The following is a 23022-nucleotide window of genomic DNA, read 5'->3' as shown; positions in this document are numbered from 1 at the left end:
GACACTCCTCCACAGCGTCTTTCTGGAGTTTCGTAGATCTACGGAAATCTAGATAACCCTTCGGTTCGGTAATAATAATTATGGATTCACGGCTCGGTGAGTTAGTGCAGCATGTTGTAGCAAATAACACAACCACACTGAGTCGTGGAAGGATGAGAATATCTGCTCTGTGAGGTCGGCGGTTCGATCCCAGCTGAGACATTCCAGAGACTACATGTTCCAGAGACATTGCTTCCTCAATCGACGCTCAGCGTTTTAAAGGGAAACAAGCTTCGGATGGTAATGATTATGCAGACTTTGTTGAACCAAGGGCCCCCTCCGACTTCGAAGTACTTTGGAAGGGAATTCGTGTTTTATTATTGAATATCAGCCAAGGTACCGGAAACGCCGAGTCCCTCTCTTCTCACACAAAAGTACCCGACGTTGCCAGGCAACGTTAGATCCCTCCTCCCACCCCACCCATTCCCCTCCCTCCTCCCACAAATGTACCCGACGTTGCCAAGCAACGCGAGATCCCTCCTCCCACCCAACCCATTCCCCTCCCTCCTCCCACAAAGGTACCCGACGTTGCCAAGCAACGCAAGATCCCTCCTCCCACCCCACCCAGCCATTCCCCCTCCCTCCTCCCACAAAGGTACCCGACGTTGCCAAGCAACGCTAGATCCCTCCTCCCACCGCACTCATTCCCCTCCGTCCTCCCACAAAGGTACCCGACGTTGCCAAGCAACGCTAGATCCCTCCTCCCACCCCACCCATTCCCCTCCCTCTTCCCACAAAAGTACCCAACGTTGCCAAGCAACGCGAGATCCCTCCTCCCACCCAACCCATTCCCCTCCCCCTCCCACAAAGGTACCTCGTGTTGCCAAGCAACGCGAAATCCCTCCTCCCACCCCACCCATTCCCCTTCCTCCTCCCACAAAGGTACCCGACGTTGCCAAGCAACGCTAGATCCCTCCTCCCACCCAACCCATTCCCCTCCCTCCTCCCACAAAGGTACCCGATGTTGCCAAGCAACGCAAGATCCCTCCTCCCACCCCACCCAGCCATTCCCCTCCCTCCTCCCACAAAGGTACCCGACGTTGCCAAGCAACGCTAGATCCCTCCTCTCACCCCACCCATTCCCCTCCCTCCTCCCACAAATGTACCCGACGTTGCCAAGCAACGCGAGATCCCTCCTCCCACCCAACCCATTCCCCTCCCTCCTCCCACAAAGGTATCCGACGTTGCCAAGCAACGGTAGATCCCTCCTCCCACCCCACCCATTCGCCTCCCCTCCTCCCACAAAGGTACCTCGTGTTGCCAAGCAACGCTAGATACCTCCTCCCATCCCACCCATTCGCCTTCGTCCTCCCACAAAGGTACCCGACGTTGCCAAGCAACGCAAGATCCCTCCTCCCACCCCACCCAGCCATTCCCCCTGCCTCCTCCCCCTAACATACCCCACGTTGCCAAGCAACGCTAGATCCCTCCTCCCACCGCACTCATTCCCCTCCCTCCTCCCACAAAGGTACCCGACGTTGCCAAGCAACGCTCGATCCCTCCTCCCACCCCACCCATTCCCCTCCCTCTTCCCACAAAAGTACCCAACATTGCCAAGCAACGCGAGATCCCTCCTCCCACCCAACCCATTCCCCTCCCTCCTCCCACAAAGGTACCCGACGTTGCCAAGCAACGCTAGATCCCTCCTCCCACCCCACCCATTCCCCTCCCTCCTCCCACAAAGGTACCTCGTGTTGCCAAGCAACGTACAGATACATCCTCCCACCCCACCCATTCGCCTCCCCCTCCCACAAAGGTACCTTGTGTTGCCAAGCAACGCGAAATCCCTCCTCCCACCCAACCCATTCCCCTCCCTCCTCCCACAAAGGTACCCGATGTTGCCAAGCAACGCAAGATCCCTCCTCCCACCCCACCCAGCCATTCCATTCCCCTCCCTCCTCCCACAAAGGTACCCGACGTTGCCAAGCAACGCTAGATCCCTCCTCTCACCCCACCCATTCCCCTCCCTCCTCCCACAAATGTACCCGACGTTGCCAAGTAACGCGAGATCCCTCCTCCCACCCAACCCATTCCCCTCCCTCCTCCCACAAAGGTATCCGATGTTGCCAAGCAACGCTAGATCCCTCCTCCCACCCCACCCATTCGCCTCCCCCTCCCACAAAGGTACCTCGTGTTGCCAAGCAACGCTAGATACCTCCTCCCATCCCACCCATTCGCCTTCGTCCTCCCACAAAGGTACCCGACGTTGCCAAGCAACGCTAGATCCCTCCTCCCACCCCACCCAGCCATTTCCCTCCCTCCTCCCACAAAGGTACCCGACGTTGCCAAGCAACGCTAGATCCCTCCTCCCACCCCACCCATTCCCCTCCCTCTTCCCACAAACGTACCTCGTGTTGCCAAGCAACGTACAGATACATCCTCCCACCCGACCGATTCGCGTCCCCCCTGCCACAAAGGTACCTTGTGTTGCCAAGCAACGCGAAATCCCTGCTCCCACCCCACCCATTCCCCTTCCTGCTGCCACAAAGGTACCCGACGTTGCCAAGCAACGCTAGATCCCTCCTCCCACCCAACCCATTCCCCTCCCTCCTCCCACAAAGGTACCCGATGTTGCCAAGCAACGCAAGATCCATCCTCCCACCCCACCCAGCCATTCCCCTCCCTCCTCCCACAAAGGTACCCGACGTTGCCAAGCAACGCTAGATCCCTCCTCTCACCCCACCCATTCCCCACCCTCCTCCCACAAATGTACCCGACGTTGCCAAGTAACGCGAGATCCCTCCTCCCACCCAACCCATTCCCCTCCCTCCTCCCACAAAGGTATCCGATGTTGCCAAGCAACGCTAGATCCCTCCTCCCACCCCACCCATTCGCCTCCCCCTCCCACAAAGGTACCTCGTGTTGCCAAGCAACGCTAGATAGCTCCTCCCATCCCAGCCATTCGCCTTCGTCCTCCCACAAAGGTACCCGACGTTGCCAAGCAACGGTAGATCCCTCCTCCCACCCCACCCAGCCATTTCCCTCCCTCCTGGCACAAAGGTACCCAACGTTGGCAAACAACGCGAGATTCCTCCTCCCACCCCACCCATTCCCCTTCCTCCTCCCACAAAGGTACCCGACGTTGCCAAGCAAAGCTAGATCCCTCCTCCCACCCCACCCATCCCCTCCCTCCTCCCACAAAGGTACCCGACGTTGCCAAGCAACGCCAGATCCCTCCTCCCACCCCACCCATTCGCCTCCCTCCTCCCACAAAGGTACCTCGTGTTGCCAAGCAATGCTAGATACCTCCTCCCATCCCACCCATTCGCCTCCCTCCTCCCACAAAGGTACCCGACGTTGCCAAGCAACGCTAGATCCCTCCTCCCACCCCACCCATTCCCCTCCCTCCTCCCACAAATGTACCCGACGTTGCCAAGCAACGCGAGATCCCTCCTCCCACCCAACCCATTCCCCTCCCTCCTCCCACAAAGGTACCCGACGTTGCCAAGCAACGCAAGATCCCTCCTCCCACCCCACCCAGCCATTCCCCCTCCCTCCTCCCACAAAGGTACCCGACGTTGCCAAGCAACGCTAGATCCCTCCTCCCACCGCACTCATTCCCCTCCGTCCTCCCACAAAGGTACCCGACGTTGCCAAGCAACGCTAGATCCCTCCTCCCACCCCACCCATTCCCCTCCCTCTTCCCACAAAAGTACCCAACGTTGCCAAGCAACGCGAGATCCCTCCTCCCACCCAACCCATTCCCCTCCCCCTCCCACAAAGGTACCTCGTGTTGCCAAGCAACGCGAAATCCCTCCTCCCACCCCACCCATTCCCCTTCCTCCTCCCACAAAGGTACCCGACGTTGCCAAGCAACGCTAGATCCCTCCTCCCACCCAACCCATTCCCCTCCCTCCTCCCACAAAGGTACCCGATGTTGCCAAGCAACGCAAGATCCCTCCTCCCACCCCACCCAGCCATTCCCCTCCCTCCTCCCACAAAGGTACCCGACGTTGCCAAGCAACGCTAGATCCCTCCTCTCACCCCACCCATTCCCCTCCCTCCTCCCACAAATGTACCCGACGTTGCCAAGCAACGCGACATCCCTCCTCCCACCCAACCCATTCCCCTCCCTCCTCCCACAAACCTATCCGACGTTGCCAAGCAACGGTAGATCCCTCCTCCCACCCCACCCATTCGCCTCCCCCCTCCCACAAAGGCACCTCGGGTTGCCAAGCAACGCTAGATACCTCCTCCCATCCCACCCATTCGCCTTCGTCCTCCCACAAAGGTACCCGACGTTGCCAAGCAACGCTCGATCCCTCCTCCCACCCCACCCATTCCCCTCCCTCTTGCCACAAAAGTACCCAACATTGCCAAGCAACGCGAGATCCCTCCTCCCACCCAACCCATTCCCCTCCCTCCTCCCACAAAGGTACCCGACGTTGCCAAGCAACGCTAGATCCCTCCTCCCACCCCACCCATTCCCCTCCGTCCTCACACAAAGGTACCTCGTGTTGCCAAGCAACGTACAGATACATCCTCCCACCCCACCCATTCGCCTCCCCCTCCCACAAAGGTACCTTGTGTTGCCAAGCAACGCGAAATCCCTCCTCCCACCCAACCCATTCCCCTCCCTCCTCCCACAAAGGTACCCGATGTTGCCAAGCAACGCAAGATCCCTCCTCCCACCCCACCCAGCCATTCCCCTCCCTCCTCCCACAAAGGTACCCGACGTTGCCAAGCAACGCTAGATCCCTCCTCTCACCCCACCCATTCCCCTCCCTCCTCCCACAAATGTACCCGACGTTGCCAAGTAACGCGAGATCCCTCCTCCCACCCAACCCATTCCCCTCCCTCCTCCCACAAAGGTATCCGATGTTGCCAAGCAACGCTAGATCCCTCCTCCCACCCCACCCATTCGCCTCCCCCCTCCCACAAAGGTACCTCGTGTTGCCAAGCAACGCTAGATACCTCCTCCCATCCCACCCATTCGCCTTCGTCCTCCCACAAAGGTACCCGACGTTGCCAAGCAACGCTAGCTCCCTCCTCCCACCCCACCCAGCCATTTCCCTCCCTCCTCCCACAAAGGTACCCGACGTTGCCAAGCAACGCTAGATCCCCCCTCCCACCCCACCCCTTCCCCTCCCCCTTCCCACAAAGGTACCTCGTGTTGCCAAGCAACGTACAGATACATCCTCCCACCCCACCCATTCGCCTCCCCCCTCCCACAAAGGTACCTTGTGTTGCCAAGCAACGCGAAATCCCTCCTCCCACCCCACCCATTCCCCTTCCTCCTCCCACAAAGGTACCCGACGTTGCCAAGCAACGCTAGATCCCTCCTCCCACCCAACCCATTCCCCTCCCTCCTCCCACAAAGGTACCCGATGTTGCCAAGCAACGCAAGATCCCTCCTCCCACCCCACCCAGCCATTCCCCTCCCTCCTCCCACAAAGGTACCCGACGTTGCCAAGCAACGCTAGATCCCTCCTCTCACCCCACCCATTCCCCTCCCTCCTCCCACAAATGTACCCGACGTTGCCAAGTAACGCGAGATCCCTCCTCCCACCCAACCCATTCCCCTCCCTCCTCCCACAAAGGTATCCGATGTTGCCAAGCAACGCTAGATCCCTCCTCCCACCCCACCCATTCGCCTCCCCCCTCCCACAAAGGTACCTCGTGTTGCCAAGCAACGCTAGATACCTCCTCCCATCCCACCCATTCGCCTTCGTCCTCCCACAAAGGTACCCGACGTTGCCAAGCAACGCTAGATCCCTCCTCCCACCCCACCCAGCCATTTCCCTCCCTCCTCCCACAAAGGTACCCGACGTTGCCAAACAACGCGAGATTCCTCCTCCCACCCCACCCATTCCCCTTCCTCCTCCCACAAAGGTACCCGACGTTGCCAAGCAAAGCTAGATCCCTCCTCCCACCCCACCCATCCCCCTCCCTCCTCCCACAAAGGTACCCGACGTTGCCAAGCAACGCCAGATCCCTCCTCCCACCCCACCCATTCGCCTCCCTCCTCCCACAAAGGTACCTCGTGTTGCCAAGCAATGCTAGATACCTCCTCCCATCCCACCCATTCGCCTCCCTCCTCCCACAAAGGTACCCGACGTTGCCAAGCAACGCTAGATCCCTCCTTCCCCCCACCCATTCTCCTCCCTCCTCCCACAAAGGTACCTCGTGTTGCCAAGCAATGCCAGATACCTCCTCCCACCCCACCCATTCGCCTCCCTCCTCCCACAAAGGTACCTCATGTTTCCCAGGATTTAAAGTACATCTATTGAAGAAGAACACACAATTCAGCACATATTAAGAGCTAAACATTTTAGTACCCTGCGCTCGAGAAGCGATCGGTCATGTACGTACGTACACTTCGTACGTGTCTGCATTTTGTTAAGAGCGTACATCGTAAACCGTTCAACGGAGGAAATTGAAACTTTACCACATGTAACATGACCACGTGATATAGCGGTCACTCTTGAGGTCAACATCGGCCAATGTTCTAAAATCCTTAACATTCATCCGATTGATTTGAAATTTGAACAGGATTTTCATTAAAATGACCATCATGTATCACGTGGTCTGGCAGCCATATTGGATCGAAGGGAAAATCTTTGAAAAAAATCTTCGTAGGAGAAACCGTTTAACCGATCAATGCAAAATTTAACTTATTGATCAACTCCCCATGGGAAATATGGTTTGATAACGATGACGTCATCGTCACGTGGCCCTGCAGCCGTATTAGATTAAATAAAAAAACCTTAAAAAAAACAAGACTTGGCTCGCACCAAGTCCTTCTCAAGACCGTGCGGGGTCTGTATCTATGAACACCATCGAGTTGATGAAGCTGTAAAATATTGAACAGAAATATGAACAAAATTGAACAAATGATTGTCATGTTTTTGGGTTGATGATATTGAATGTTTCTCCATCAAGGAACAGAACATGGAATTCGTGTTGTGTTCCAACTCGAGAGCAGCCCACGTATAGATTAACAAGTGAAAAAGATATTGGATTTGAAATGTGTTTTGTTGTCAGACAATCGGAACGCACTATCTAAACAACGATATCGGTAAACAAATCAAAATCGCTTGTTTTTAAATTTTCACAATTAGAGCGGGAATTTTTTCACTTTCACAATTAAAATATTATTATTACGATCAACGTACTATACAGAGGGGTCTGGCCACCTTCTTTTGTTCCTGTGCAGCAGCAACAATAACTAAGGGTGTGGCTGAGCTGCTGATGCAGTGCCCCTGCAGGTAGGAACAGGAATTTAGAATTTTGTCAGGATGTCGGAGATAGTTTCCCTCCTCTTCGTGAAGGACACAGACAAGAGATCTTTGATGTCCACCAAGTAATTCCGGCAGACGTGACGTCCAGTTTAACGTCCATCTGAGGGATGGCACTCACAATGATTAATCATCCTGCCTATGAAACACCAGGATGTCAATTTATAGCTGGGTCAGGATTCGAACCCGGGCGAGACAGCTCAGAGCGAATGTGCATACCTCTTGGCTATCCTGCCGTGGAGTGGGGATACATTGCTTTGTAGCCAGTGAAAACATTTTTCAATTCTCTCTTGAACTCGTAGTTCTCTTTCCTCATTCTAATCCTCTAATTTATTTTGCCTTCCAAACCGCTTTGCCTTTTAGGACACGTGGGCTGATGCTGTCTGGGCCGGTTGTAGAATGTGAATCGAGGTTTGACAGCAAGTTCTCCACCTTGTCAGGATAAAAAGGACACAGAGTCCAGGAACAGGGAGGTGTGACTGGGTCAGGTGGGTACAGAATGCGATGGGTTTGGGACACAAGATTTAGAAGCAAACACGGAGTTCAGGCATTCAGCCTTTTCGGCAATTGATTGAGAAATTAATTATTCATGATTATTATTTATTTATTTTAATTGTGCAATTAATCAATGAATTATTGTACACGGCTCTCTCCCAATTTCAACTCCACGTGCTCCAAGGCGGCATCACCGTGCGCCGAAGGTTCCCCAAAGATGGCGGGCGTGCTGGAGGGATTTGTTATTTATTTATTTATTTGGCATGGGGACGGTGTACTTTGAATGCTCCTCTACTTGTACCAATTTAAACTTATCCACCGTTTCTGCTGCCACTACCTTTCCAGGGAGACCATTTCATGTATCAACTACTCTCTGAGTAAAAGTCCCCTACGCCCTATCTAAACTACCGTCCTAACTCTCCTCTTCTTTACTCTCAGGCTATGACCTCTGATGCTATCACTGTCTCCTCTTTTAAATAATTAATCTTCACTAATTTAATCTCTACCTTTCATTATCTTAAACATCTCTGTCATATCTCCTTGTAACCACCTCCTCTCGAGTGGATAAAGCCCTGTCTCCTTCAACCTCTCATAGCTGAGTCTTGCTTGGCCCGGAATAGCTGAGTCTAGCTCGGCCCGGAATCGCTGAGTCCAGCAAGGCCTGGAATAGCTGAGTCTCGCTCGGCCCGGAATCGCTGAGTCTCGCTAGGCCCGGAATCACTGAGTCCGGCTTGGCCCGGAATCACTGAGTCCGGCTCGGCCCGGAATCACTGAGTCCGGCTCGGCCCGGAATCACTGAGTCCGGCTCGGCCCGGAATAGCTGAGTCCGGCTAGGCCCGGAATCGCTGAGTCCAGATAGGCCCGAAATCGCTGAGTCCAGCTCGGCCCTGAATCGCTGAGTCCGGCTCAGCCCGGAATAGCTGAGTCCGGTTCGGCCAGGAATAGCTGAGTCCAGCAAGGCCCGGAATCGCTGAGTCTCGCTCGGCCCGTAATCGCTGAGTCCAGCTAGGCCTGGAATCGCTGAGTCCAGCTAGGCCCGGAATCGCTGAGTCCGGCTCGGCCTGGAATAGCTGAGTCAAGCTAGGCCCGGAATCGCCGAGTCCAGCTAGGCCCGGAATAGCTGAGTCTAGCTAGGCCCGGAATCGCTGAGTCCAGCTAGGCCCGGAATCGCTGAGTCCGGCTCGGCCCGGAATAGCTGTCTCGCTAGGCCTAGAATAGCTGAGTCCAGCTTGGCCCGGAATCGCTGAGTCAAGCAAGGCCCGGAATCGCTGAGTCGAGCTAGGTCCGGAATAGCTGAGTCTAGCTAGGCCCGAAATCGCTGAGTCCAGCTCGGCCCGGAATAGCTGAGTCGAGCTCGGCCCGGAATCGCTGAGTCCAGATAGGCCCGGAATCGCTGAGTCCAGCTTGGCCCGGAATCGCTGAGTCCAGCTTGGCCCGGAATCACTGAGTCAAGCAAGGCCCGGAATCGCTGAGTCGAGCTAGGTCCGGAATAGCTGAGTCTAGCTAGGCCCAGAATGGCTGAGTCTAGCTAGGCCCGCAATCGCTGAGTCCAGCTCGGCCCGGAATAGCTGAGTCTAGCTGGGCCCGGAATCGCTGAGTCTAGAGAGTTGGATCCGGAATCGCTGAGTCTCGCTAGGTCCGGAATCGCTGTCTAGCTCGGCCCGGAATCGCTGAGTCCGGCTCGGTCCGGAATCGCTGAGTCCTGCTAGGCCCGGAATAGCTGAGTCTAGCTAGGCCCGGAATCGCTGAGTCCAGCAAGGCCCGGAATCGGAGTCCAGCAAGGCCCGGAATCGCTGAGTCCAGCAAGGCCCGGAATCGCTGAGTCCAGCTCGGCCCGGAATAGCCGAGTCCAGCTAGGCCCGGAATAGCTGAGTCCAGCAAGGCCCGGAATCGCTGAGTCCAGCAAGGCCCGGAATCGCTGAGTCCAGCTCGGCCCGGAATCGCTGAGTCCAGCAAGGCCCGGAATCGCTGAGTCCAGCAAGGCCCGGAATCGCTGAGTCCAGCAAGGCCCGGAATCGCTGAGTCCAGCTCGGCCCGGAATCGCTGAGTCCAGCAAGGCCCGGAATCGCTGAGTCCAGCTCGGCCCGGAATCGGAGTCCAGCAAGGCCCGGAATCGGAGTCCAGCAAGGCCCAGAATCAGTCTTGTGAGTGAAACTCAATTATGTGTGTAATGTGTAATGTGTGTGGAGATTGATAACTCAGGTTTTCACGTTAAAGTGTTGACTTCCCGATGAATGGCGTTTGTACCAAGTTTCCTACAACGGTTCCAAACCGGCATGGACGCACATTTCAAATCTGAAAGAACATTTTGGAACACAAACGGTCAAAAGGTTACATCACTGCACAACGTGTCGCTGGAAAAGCAAAGGAACAGTGTTTGAAAAAAACAGAAGAAGCCATTTGGGGGACTTCGATGGTCAGTGTCATGTTAAAAAACTGGATGTGACGATGTTCTGGCGATGACGTCATGGCCGACATATTTTTGTAGGGCGCCGTTACCTCGCAACCTGGCACTACACCACTGCGGCGTATAATTACATATTATTAATAAAGAAATCTATTTATACTTTAATTGGCGTGTCTTGGACGATTGTGTCTCGTTTGTGGAACCCTTTTCACTCATCACGGAAACGTTCAATGGATATACATATTGTTGAAGTTCGATAGCCCAATCACGAACGTGTATGACGTCATGTCCGGCTGCTGCCTTTGAGATTGGTGAGGAACAAAAAAAAAGGTTTGAGGTGACGTCGAACAGATTGCTTTTCGTGCCGTTTCCACAGCGATAAATACTTTTTGTATTCGTGTTTAATAATACTCCCTTCGATTTGAAATTCTCCATTTGTAATGTTTCATGTTCATCAGACGGGTCGACCCCGTGCCGACCTCACCTTGACTCCACTGTTACCTCAGGTTAAAATTAAAAATGGATTCATTGGTAAGCTTTAACATGGCAGAGTATGGGTATTTATGGTCGGCAAGCCACAGTTTTAAATCACCTTCACCCTCGGTTGCGTAAATCGCTCCATCGTCTCCTCAGGTTCAGGGGTGTGTTCCATTACCTTGTCACATCGGTGCCAACATCAAGAGAAGAAAAAGCGGGAGAAAGGATCCGCGGTGTGAGGGAGTGCAGCGATCGAGGAGGGAGGGATTGGAGGGATTGGAGGGTGTGGGAGGGTAAGAAAAGTCTTGGTCTTAGAGGGGGGTGGAGGTTCTCAGAGGGGGTGGAAGGTCTGGGATGGTGGGAAAGGTCTTGGTATTGCAGAGGGGAGGGTCGAGAAAGGGGATGGGGGGTCTGGGAGGGTGGGAAAGGTATTGGGATTGGAGAGTGGAGGGTCTAGAATGGGGATGGAGGGTCTGGGAGGGTGGGAAATGTCTTGGTATGGGAAGGGAGGATCTCGAATGGAGATGGAGGGTCTGGGAGGGTGGGAAAGGTATTGGTATTGTAGGGGAGGGTATAGAATGGAGATGGAGGGTCTTGGAGGGTGGGAAAGGTATTGGTATTGTAGGGGAGGGTATAGAATGGAGATGGAGGGTCTTGGAGGGTGGGAAAGGTATTGGTATTGTATGGTAGGGTATAGAATGGAGATGGAGGGTCTTGGAGGGTGGGAAAGGTATTGGTATTGTAGGGGAGGGTATAGAATGGAGATGGAGGGTCTTGGAGGGTGGGAAAGGTATTGGTATTGGAAGGGAGGGGGGGTGTTATTGTTGCGAATTTGGAAGCTTACTGCACACAACAGCCAGGTCCTATAGATCAGCTATATCGGTAGGAGTTTCCAGTTAGGGTCCCGTCCTATGTTTAATGGGTGATTAATTGTACGTGCGCTGTGAATTATTTTATAGTTAGGATTTTTACACCACCAACTACAACAATAACACCACCATCGCCCACGTGCATCGTGTCACGTACAGGGGTGAGGTGGAGAATAGGGTGCTCCCCTGGCTGTTCCGTTTGGGTTCTCAGACACTCACGGTGGGAGGGTGGTCGTTGCCCTTCCCACCAGAACATCCATTGCCCAATCAGGGAAGCTATCACCTCAGGCTGGCTCCGCCTTAGCCAGATGGAGTCTTTGGCCCGGCCAATCGGGAAGCTGCCACGAGTCGCCTGACAACCCACCGTCCAATCAGGAGGCGCGTGGCAGGGAGAAGAAGCTCCTCCCTCCTCAAGAGGAGGAGTGCAGTTGTCGGGACAAGCGTTCGGCAGACGGAGATCGTGGCGTTTGCTGAGCAGCCTGTCATCGTGTGTGAGACATTTCTTGTGGGAGAGGACATTTCAATTCAGACATTTCCAACCTGGCATCCAAAGCCAGTGAGTGGTTGTCGACAAGGATCGTGGAAATTGCGTTCTGCTGACGGTCGTGGTCGTGGCTGGAGCGGTCTGAGAAAGTGGCGAGTGTGGCTTGGTCCCGTTCGTGGGCCATGAACTTCAGGTCGTTTGTTTGAGTCGGTGGAATTGCAAGAGGCGGGGAGATACCCGGCTCTACCGAGAAAAGACGTGTGTGTGTGTGTGTGTGTGTGTGTGTGTGTGTGTGTGTGTGTGTGTGTGTGTGTGTGTGTGTGTGTGTGTGTGTGTGTGTGTGTGTGTGTGTGTGTGTGTGTGTGTGTGTGTGTGTGTGTGTGTGTGTGTGTGTGTGTGTGTGTGTGTGTCCGTGGGCCCTGTCTGTTAAGTAGAGCTGTTTAAGTGTTTTCTTTTCATTGTACATTGCATTTTATTTTGATAACTCTGCTCTGTGTTTCCCTCCCAGATTATTGTTGTAAATAAATTCCCCTCTTGTTGAATGTACCAGCTCGTTTCTGTGTTTCTTTCATTGGCTCGGCACGCTGGGTATTGAGAGATAGTGAGGGTAAATTGTTCATTTGGTCCGGCGCGGCTCTGGTAACTCCGCTCGATTACGCCGGATCTGAGTCGTTACCTGCGACTCAGATCGGACAGAGTCGGCCGAGGGTGTGATTCCCCGGTATTTAGACTACCGGTAGTAGTTATTTAGGTATATTGAAATTAGGCAATTAACCTTATCCCACGCCATCGAAGTATTGGCGACCACGGTCCTTTAAGTGACCCGTCTGCTCCAGAGTTATCCGGGGTGACGACCTATAAATTCCGGTGTGTTCGGTGGAGCTGACTCTACTGCTCCCTCTAGCGGTCGTGCTCGCCACCAATACTCGGCCCCACAACGTTATCTACTCCCATGGTTGGGATGTTTTTTCGTTTTAACCGGACATTTGTTCATTCTAAGACACTTTATTGCAAAATTAAAGCAGAATAATCATGGTCCGTCGAATTTACACCTGAAGGACAGAAACCTTGTCACCACATGAAAATATTTCAAAACCTTCGATGAGATTTTATTTTGTGAAAGCTGTAATTTCACTATTGCTGGCAATAAAAGCGGAAGGCTGTTGAAGAAAACAAAAAGCGGAAAACTACCGCCGGAAACCGTAGCGTTGGCAATGATGGAATCGGCTTGTAGAGCACCTGGAAAGTGGCTGATGTACTCAATCAAGCAAGCACTCCAATGAAACAGTTCATGAGGAACAGCTGGCTTGGCAAGCAATAGCAAGCCACTTGGCAGGCAAACGGCTGGCTTTGCGAGTGAAGGGCTGGCTTGGCGAGTGAAGGGCTGGCTTGGCGAGTGAAGGGCTGGCTTGGCGAGTGAAGGGCTGGCTTGGCGAGTGAAGGGCTGGCTTGGCGAGTGAAGGGCTGGCTTGGCGAGTGAAGGGCTGGCTTGGCGAGTGAAGGGCAGGCTTGGCGAGTGAAGGGCAGGCTTGGCGAGTGAAGGGCAGGCTTGGCGAGTGAAGGGCTGGCTTGGCGAGTGAAGGGCTGGCTTGGCGAGTGAAGGGCTGGCTTGGCGAGTGAAGGGCTGGCTTGGCGAGTGAAGGGCTGGCTTGGCGAGTGAAGGGCTGGCTTGGCGAGTGAAGGGCTGGCTTGGCGAGTGAAGGGCTGGCTTGGCGAGTGAAGGGCTGGCTTGGCGGGTGATGGCATGCGATAGCAAGCTGCTTGGTAATGGAACATTCCCCTGTTCTTCGCGCCAATTTAATGAAACGTCTCAGTTTATAGTTTGTGTTCACTCAGTTTGTTTTACCTCCGTTTTGTCCCTCCAGTCAAATTTTCACATTTTAAAATGATTCTGAATATTAACAAAGGCATTCAATTTCCCTTCATAGGCGCTGCCCATGTGATCAGACGGGAGCTACTGAAGCAGTTATGGACCAGAGGAATCCTTGAGGACACTGCAAGCCCCACAAACGTTCGTACACATTTGGATGAAGCATACTCCCTGATAAATGTGATTCCCGGCAGGTTTAACACATTTGGCAGGAATGGCTGAGAATTTCCCATCAGAGAGCCAAAGGCGGAAGATGAACCACCAAAAGATAATGTGGAGGCTGCGTAACATGCGGCAGCACTTAACACAGAATCAAGTGAGTTGTGCATCCCCACGTGATGTGATCCTTTAATACCGACAACGAAAGGGTGAGTCACAACCAATCGTCTGGAGAAATGAATTAGACAGTGCACGCACTAAATTAGCCGAGGGAATGGGTTGAAGCCACATGTCTGCCATTTTGCTCCTCCATTATACACCAAGCATTCCGTTGTGACAGAGCATCATCGGTACACCCACACATATTTATACCGCCACTGAAGGTGAAGGAGATTATGTTTTCACCCCTTTGTTTGTCTATGTGCAGGATATTTCACAAAAGTTGTGGATGGATCCGGATGAAATTTATGGACAGTTTGGGTGTGACAAGGACAAAATGGTTCGATTTTGGTGAAGATCTGAATCCAAATCTGGATATGAGAATTATTTAATTTTTTAAGTGATTCTTCGCCATTGAGAGATCGGGCAAAAAACGATATAGTGCTGAATAGCATGATATTTCAAAAATGTATTGGGCCCGATATGTCCTCGTGGATCAGGCATTGTGTGGCGGAGGTATCACGTGGTGTAGCAGCCATGTTGGAAAAACAGAAAAATTTTGACCTCTTTATCTCTACCGATGCTCTTCTAGTTTTTTTATTAACACAACGGAGGAAAGGTAACAACCAATGACATTATATGTGTGAACCTTTTGTTCCTCAAGGACAGGCGGTAAAGTTTCTCCTCAAAACTTGTAAGGTTTCACCTCAATCTATCCAGCCACCTCAAAGAATAAGTATTGGGACTTGTGTTACAAATTGAAAATGATATTTTTCCACCCCATAGCTGAATCATGCACAACCACCGCAAAACCCATTCCAGCGAGTGGTGAGCGAAGTCTGTCCTGAGCCTCACTCTCCGAGTCTGCTACACATGAGCCTCCAGAACCAGGATGGCGAGCGCTCAGCCGATGGAGACCTGGGAATAAAGCAGCAGCAAGAAGGATCGGTGGCGTGTAACAGACGAATGCAAACTACATCGGTAAACCACCTGATTTGCTATCTGTATCTCGAAACTAGAACATCAAGGATAGTTTAGCACATACCCTCGATTGTGGGTTATATTTTTGTCGGTTTAACGATAAACTAGAAGACTTCTATGACATGAATGCAGGTGATTGTGACGATATTGGTGACTTTCTTGCAGGAATTTTATAACCCAGGAAGAACACTAGGAAGGAGGAGATTGGTGTAATTGTATGAAGATGTGTATGTTAGAGGTAGTTGTAGTTGGTGTAATTGCATGAAGGTGTCTATGTTGGAGGTAGTTGTGGATTGGTAGTGTGGGTTGTGTGAGGTCGTATGGTGTATGTAAAACTTATGAAGAGAGAAAAAAACTGTTTTTGGATTTAAATTTCCGTTAGTGAATTTTGTTTTCCATTCTATGAGTTTTCGTCACACACACACACACACACACACACACACACACACACACACACACACACACACACACACACACACACACACACACACACACACACACACGATTGGAGGATACTTTATGTGCGATGTGCTACCATTTTCTCTTGGGGTGAATGTTATCAGGAGCACAGGAAGGAGGATACTCAGGAAGCTCTCTTTCACTCAGAGTGAGTCATTCCTGTAGTTAGCACGAGAGGCTGCGTTCATTCTTTCATTGTTAGCTCACCTGGAGCGTAGCTCCGGGTACCTTATGGGATGGCGCGTCGTCCGTCCGTACACAAACATTTGCAACTTCTTCTCTGAAACGACACACACAATTCTGATGAAACTTCACCACAAACTTCATCACCCAGGATGTACCAAAGTCTGGTCACTGCATTGAAAAAAGTCAGGCCCTAAGGGGGTCTTCCGGGGTTCCCCCCAAATCTCTCACTCCAACTGGAGGCAGGTCGGTAGTTGTTCTGTCTTCTACTGTCTCCTCTCCGGTCTCATCCCCCCTGATTTTTCTGTGGTGCCCCCCCCATATTTCGGTAGGGCGCTCAAGGTCCGCCAACAACACCCTTCTGGTGAAACTAACAAAATCACGAATCACTGCTCACCCAATCACTGCTTCACTCTTTCATTCCTCTTTTTTTCCCCACCTTTGAAATAAACTTCCTCACTCTCCTCAATCCCATTCTTCCCTCCAGATCTTCAAAACAGCTGTTCAGCACCACCTCTTAACTTCCCCCATCCAAAACCTCGATCTTTTCTACCCCCGTTAATCCATCCCAAGCCCACCTCCTTCAAATTCCCTGCTTTCCTTCCTGAAAGTCCCTGTAATGTCCGTTTTGTATACCACATGTTCCCCGCCCCATCCCTCTTCCTTCCACAGATCTCCTAATGTCTCTGTTCCCCACTGTTTTGTGCTTCCCTGTCCCACCGCTCTTCTCTCCTGCCTTGTTATGTTTCTGTGTATTCGGTCTTACATGAGCCTCAACTTGGTGTACAAAAAAAAGTATTTTCTTTCTTCTCTGAAACTACACACAATTCTGATGAAACTTGACCACAACCTTCATCACCCGTGATGTACCAAGGTTTGTTCACCACATTTAATAATAATAATGATCCATCGGTATTTACTTTCTTCTCCATTACATATCTTGTGGGTCATCCAGGCCTACCAGTGGTTCCCTGGTTATCTTATCCAGCCACAACCAGGTGAGCACCCAGGGGTGCTCCGATGTTTTTTTTTTGTTTTTTTTTAATATAATGCCGTTTATTCTGTGCCGTTTTCCTTTGTAAATTACACATTTTGTTGTACTTTACAATCGTCGGCAGACGTGTTTTAGCAGGAAGTGACCCACACATGCGTAAATGGAGTTCAACAGTTCGTGGTGAATTGTGGGTACATTGTATTTATTTTATCGATTTCATCAACACCCAAGAGACAACGTCACTTCCTCCCATTAAAACCACCGGAATCGCTTCACCCATTATTGTGCTCTGTTGAGAGAAGTTAAATTCAGGGATTTTGCGATCTCCCGCTTTGGTACTTTAGCGATGTGTTCGGTCGGTCATCTTTATCACTCTTGGTAGTTCTGAAAACACTCGAGAATGACAGGCATGACTTTTAAAGACTCATCATTTCACTCTTTCTGTGTCGGAGTGGCGACCCATCCAGGATTGTGCCCAATAGCCAAGGAGACTGCTTTGGCAGCACCAACGATCTGCACAGAGTAGGTGTCTATGGTGTCTATCCGTCCCCATGGATGGATGGATAGATGGATTTCACTCTCGTAGCTTTTCAATGTATCATTTGGTTGACATTTGTTGGAGTGGCCATTCTTTTTTTTTTAATCTTTGCCATCCCTACGTATGGAGTACTACAGTACTCCATGATATACATTTCACCACAATGTCACATTTTCCTTCCTGCCACACTAGAACGATGCACCTGCTGCTCGGCTCTCTCATTCATACACCACCCACACCCATGGCTCAACAGAGCCGGCACATCTCGGAGAGGGGACAACTCCACCAAGAACCAACCCACGAGAACAGGAATCTCCGAATATACCAGACACACCGTGGGACTCCAACTTGGGGGAACTCTGTAAGTAGAAGTCCAGGGTGGTGCAGAGCCGACCGACATTTGGATATGCGATAATTTTTTTCAACAGCAAGAGAGGGATGAAATTAAACACACGAGGTTGATGATCAAAGGTTGCAATGTTATTATTTATGGGAGATAACATCAGGAAGGTGGCCTCCACCAGTTACAGTGCATGGTCTTCATCACTCCACAAAATTATCAAAAACTCAGCACAACAAATTTTGATCTTGATTGATGACAGCAATCACAGCTTGAATTGCACATTTCATCTCCAGTGTTGTGTGTGGATGATTCCTGGAAACACGTTCTTTGAGATATCCCCACAAAAAGAAGAATTGTGGGACCGTGAGGTCAGGGGAACGTGCTGGCCAGGGGATAGCTCCAAAACATGAAATAACATGAGGGAAGAGATTGCAGACCATGTCCATACTGCATCTCGCAGTGAGTGCAATGGCTCCATATTGTTGGAAGTAGAGGTTGTTGGGATCAACACCAACTGCTTCCAAATGCGGAAGAAAGAAGATTTGCAGCATGGCGACATATAGCTCAGAGTTAACTGTGATGGCTTCCTCATAATCATTTTCAAACAAAAAATGGTCCCACAACCCCAAAACTTCCTACTCCACACCATACTGTCACTTTAGGTAAATGCAGTGGTTGTTTGTGCAATAATGTGGGATTCACTTTTTTTTTTGTTTTTCCATACTCTGTCGAGGCTCGTTTGACAACCAACACACAATGCACAGCAAGGGGGGCATGAGACAAGAGGGGCGGGAGTGGGAAGGACAAAACAGTGGGGAACAGAGACATTGGATATCTGTGGAAGGGAGAGGGATAGCAGGGGAACACAGGGAAGACAAGATGGACATTACAGGGACTTTCAGGAAAGAAAGCAGGGAATTTGAAGGAGGTGGGTTTGGGGTGGATTAACAGGGGTAGAAAAGATCGAGGATTTGGATGGGGGATGATAAGAGGTGGTGGTGAACAGCTGTTTTGAAGGCCTGGAGGGAAGAATGGGATTGAACAGAGTGAGGGAGTTTATTCCAAAGGTGGGAAAAAAGAGGAATGGAAAAGTGAAGGTGAGCAGTGATTGGTGATTTTTGTAGTTTTAACTGAAGGGGGTGGTGGCGGCCCTTGAGCGCCCTGCGGAAATATGGTATGGACAAATCGCTGACACAGCAGGGGGGGTGAGACCGGAGAGGAGACGGTAGAAGACAGAAAGACCACCGACCTACCTGCGGTGAGAGAGTGAGAGACCCAAAGACTCAGCCTCATCGTGGGAGATGCCAATGATCCGAAATGTCTTGGTTTCCACAGCGTGAAGCCAAGAAAGGTTGGAGGCAGGAGCACCAGTCCAGAGGGGAGAGCAGTACTCCATCAGGCCGCGGACGAAAGCTTTGTATATGTGGTCAGCAGCTCAGGTGGGCCAATAAAGGACTTTGCACGAAGGAGGATTCCCAGTCGGTGACTGGGTTTGGAGGCCAGGTTGGAAATGTGGCTGTCCTAGGAAAGATCATGGCAGATAGCGAGACCCAGAAGCTTGAAAGAAAGGACTTCTTCCAGAGGATTGTTGAGAAAGTGTATGGCCAGGGGGGAGGGGGATTCCAAACGGTCCTTTCGGAGAGACATATTGAAAGTGTGAGATTTGTCCGGAAAGAAAGACATGTTCCACTTGTTGGACCAGTTTGTGATTTTACCCTGATCTGCAGTGAGTGAAAAAGCTGCTACTTGCCGGGCTGAGGGATGACAGATGGTACGGCAGAGAGTGGAGTCATCTGCAAAGAGATAAAGAGGATTTTCCGGTGAGTCGGAGAGATCATTGATGAAAACCAGAAAAAGAACAGGTTCCAGAATGCTGCCTTGATGAACTCCAGCCTTGACGGGAAGAGGGGATGAAAGAACTCTATTTTGGGCCACATGTTGACTGCGACAGGAGAGGAAGTCTGCGAGCCATGAAAAGAATTTGGTGAGCAGGGCAGGGTACCAGCCTGTCAAAAGCACGTGATATTTCTGTTGCCCAATGGCACATATTTTGTTTATTCATGAAACCTGTGACATAAAAATGCACTTTGTCGCTCATCAAAACAAGGTTCGAAACATCGGGGTCTCCATTGATGATTCTCAGCATAGTGTTGCAACATTCCACTCAAGACACCTTATCACGAGGAAAAAGCTTCTGGACTATGTGTATCTTGTCAGGGTGAAACTTGATATCCGCAAGATTCGTCCCAAACTCCTCCTGGATATGCCTAGAATGTGTGATTGTTGCCGAGCATAGCGACGTGGACTTTGCACAAAAGATACCCTCACTCTCCGAACATTTTCTTCAGTACGCACAGTTCTTGGAGCACCATGAGCTATGTCTGTCACTGCCAGTATCTTCAAACTTACGTACCCAGGCCAAAATTGTGTTACGTGATGGAATCGGGCCATGCCGAGGAATATTAAACTGTTGCTGCAAACGACGCTGTCTGAATGATGGACTTGGTTTCGTAATCAAAACAAACACCTGCAATTCTGTATGCTCACTCCACCTCTCCATTTAGAGCAGGAGCCCACAGGGGTCAGGTTAGCTGGAAAGCTAACAAATTTTCTCATGTATAGTAATACTCTATATACATCCCAAGTCACAGAAATGGACATCTGCCGTTGCGCCACTGGTGGGTGTGGTCTCGGGGGCCATTACAATGTACTCAAAAATTGAGCTAGATCAGCTCCATTACCTAACAAACTAAAACCCATCAAAATATAAGTAGCATGTTCTCATATATCATTAATGATCAACGACAGACATTTTTAGTGGTGGGGTACCCCCGCCAGACGCCAAAAACTGGTACCCCAAAATTATGCTAGATCAGCTTGTGAGCTAACAACTTGAAACCAGTCTCAAATTGTTCAGCACAGCCCACTGCATCAGAAATCACCACTGCCAGACATTTTCATTGGTGGGGCACGTGCGTCAGACACCCCAATGGCCACACCCTGATAGTTGTCCAAGGTCAGCTTATGAGCTAACTTAAAAATCAGGTAGAAAAGGAAATATCAAGTAGAAAAATAAATTAAGTGTATTAAATATTGCTTAATTTATATGACAAATAAGTTGTGCAAAACAGTCAATCTTAGGAATACGAGAGCACACAGCTTTCAAAGCTACAACAAGGTCATAGGTTACGACGGCATACTCCTGCCCCGTTTCCTCTGCAACTCTCAATGTACGGATCATCCTCTCCCTCACAACATCATTGTTCGTTGGTGATCTCGATATCAGATCCATGTAGCAAATGCGTTCTCGAGGCAAGGTGTCATTCATATATTTACTGATGAATCCAGAGTGTAGTGGAGTGTCCCCATTATGTAACCTCCAAAACCAATATAGGTCTAGGGGTTTCAGCTGAATTTTTATATTCTTGGCTGTTGATGTTGTGGCGCAACCAAATTTGGCTGTCTTCAGAGGTTTTCTAAATGGCAGGATTTCACACTCAGCCCCCACACATTTCGGTCTGTTTCTTCCCTCTCGGAAGTCGGTCATATTAGCATTTGGACCCATTGCATCTGGCAGGACATTCTGGTAGGTGTGGCCAACAGTTGTATGCAGCATTGCTTTGCCATCTAACATCTCTACATTGGCATCATTATTGTCCCAGATAGAGGCAGTGGCTAGATGTGGATCCAATTGAATACAATATTGTGCACTGCGGTCATTTGATTCCACAGAATACGCAAATTCAGTCTCCAAACCTTTGGTTTCACTATAACTGATGCTGTGCCCAGCTGTGTTCAAAATTTGCAATGACAGCTTGGATCCTGTCAGTGAAGCAAAACCAAGGCCCATGGCTGTGTGCTTCCATGGTTTGACAGTCCCATGTGTAACATTGAAAATTGCATCTGATGCCATTGAAGTCGCCTTGCGATCACGGCTATCCATATGCGCTCCACGGAAGCTTGGTGTTTGGCTACCAAGAAGACTCCTGAAGAACAGGTCTAACTGTTTGGGAATGTCTGGGGAATGTTCCTTTACATTCTGTACTGTAGCTGGGTTTGGTGTCCTAGTTTTTGGAAGTGTCATGATCTGGGATCGAAGATGCAGAGCTGCCCATCGCAACTTGTCATTCTGTTCATGTTCTTTTGATTCATTATGGAGTCGAGCCATTGCATCATCTTCCCGGACTAATGAACTGAAAACAAAATTACCTTTCCATTGGTCTGCAAGCTTCACTCTCATGCGATCTCCATAATAATCTTTGATCTTCCTTTGCAAATTCTGGGCTAAGTAGGATTCAACTTCTTCCTGATCTCCTCCGATGCTTGTATACTCTGCTTTGTCGATGTCAAGTAAGGCAGAGACCAACACTGACCATTGGTTTTCAAATACCTCACTCTGAATGTACGCACACAAAGAGGCAAAGGCACTCTTATGGCAAGCTTGTGGTGTCGGCTTCGGATCCAAGCACTCTATTTGAACCCTTTTTTCATGGCTGTTGGTTTCCAAAAGGAATTTTGAGCGGAAATTTCTGTGATACCATGCATCTGCAGCGATCAGATCAACACCAGTCCTAACAAGACCTTTGAGACGCTCGTTTTTGGAGAACTTCGCGCGATTGCGAATTGTTTCACACCCACTCATTGTTCTCATATATTGCCTTGGCTCTTCTTTGCCCTTTATCTTTTTTCGGCCCATCCCACAGAATAAGCATTTTTCTTTCAGATCATCTTTCGGGAGGACACTGCAGGTTCTGGTTTGAATTTTAGGTTTTTTGGCAGGGGGTGCATCATCGGATGTTTGAGCATTTCTTGGGCGCTTCATGGCAGTGTAGCTTTTATGACAAGAAGGGTGATAACGATGAGTTGATTCCTGATTGCTTTGTGATATCTTTTTAGTGATGTCGGAGTACTTATCTGATTTGAGTTTTGCATGAGGTAGCAGCATTCCTTACTGTGCTCCATGTATGTTCGTTGAATGCCTTGAGCCTGCTGTCTTCGTCCGTAGACTTTTGGCAGATGTAGCAACACAGGGTACTGGAACAATCGATTTCCTGAAATGAGAAAGACACCTTAATTAGCTTGAGAAGATATCTGAATTGTGCAGCACAACACATTGTCAACGCCCCTAGCTCTAAGTCGAATGATAGTATGGTACTTTCATTGCTCTCGACTTGTCATTTGCCTCTTTCTATTCTAAAGGTTTCAAACGCTATGCTATGACCTTTACGGTACTGATTGTAGGATGTACTGGCGATGGAACACAGAATGAGTGAAATAAACCTGTTTAGTTTTCTAGCGAAGGGTCTATGTGAAAATACTTTATTAGG

The 23022-nt window shown here is 50.5% G+C and overlaps 1 protein-coding gene across 7 annotated transcripts; it reads left to right on the top strand.

The window, feature by feature from the left end:
* The first annotated feature begins 8 nt into the window (after positions 1–8).
* On the top strand, positions 9–18473 carry LOC147012487 (uncharacterized). Of its 7 annotated transcripts, none has more exons than XM_085856829.1 (5): positions 9–279; positions 7641–7765; positions 13938–14195; positions 14984–15178; positions 15344–15733. In XM_085856829.1, exons 3-5 carry the CDS (start codon positions 14094–14096, stop codon positions 15389–15391), a joined length of 345 nt encoding a protein of 114 aa, XP_085712955.1. In that variant the 5' UTR covers positions 9–279; positions 7641–7765; positions 13938–14093; the 3' UTR covers positions 15392–15733. The 7 variants fall into 7 exon arrangements, with proteins under 7 accessions (XP_085712955.1, XP_085712948.1, XP_085712954.1 ...); XM_085856822.1 differs by lacking the exon at positions 15344–15733 and adding an exon at positions 17545–18473 and having other exon boundaries at positions 12–279; XM_085856828.1 differs by lacking the exons at positions 7641–7765; positions 15344–15733 and adding an exon at positions 17545–18473 and having other exon boundaries at positions 12–279.
* The last annotated feature ends 4549 nt before the right edge of the window (positions 18474–23022 follow it).

This window comes from Eptatretus burgeri, chromosome 15 (genome assembly GCF_056783735.1).
Source record: "Eptatretus burgeri isolate ZD-2024b chromosome 15, Ebu_testis_v1, whole genome shotgun sequence".
Classification (NCBI taxonomy): domain Eukaryota; kingdom Metazoa; phylum Chordata; class Myxini; order Myxiniformes; family Myxinidae; genus Eptatretus; species Eptatretus burgeri.
Note: the sequence above shows the minus strand (reverse complement) of the source record. Positions and strands in the feature narration are given on the sequence as shown.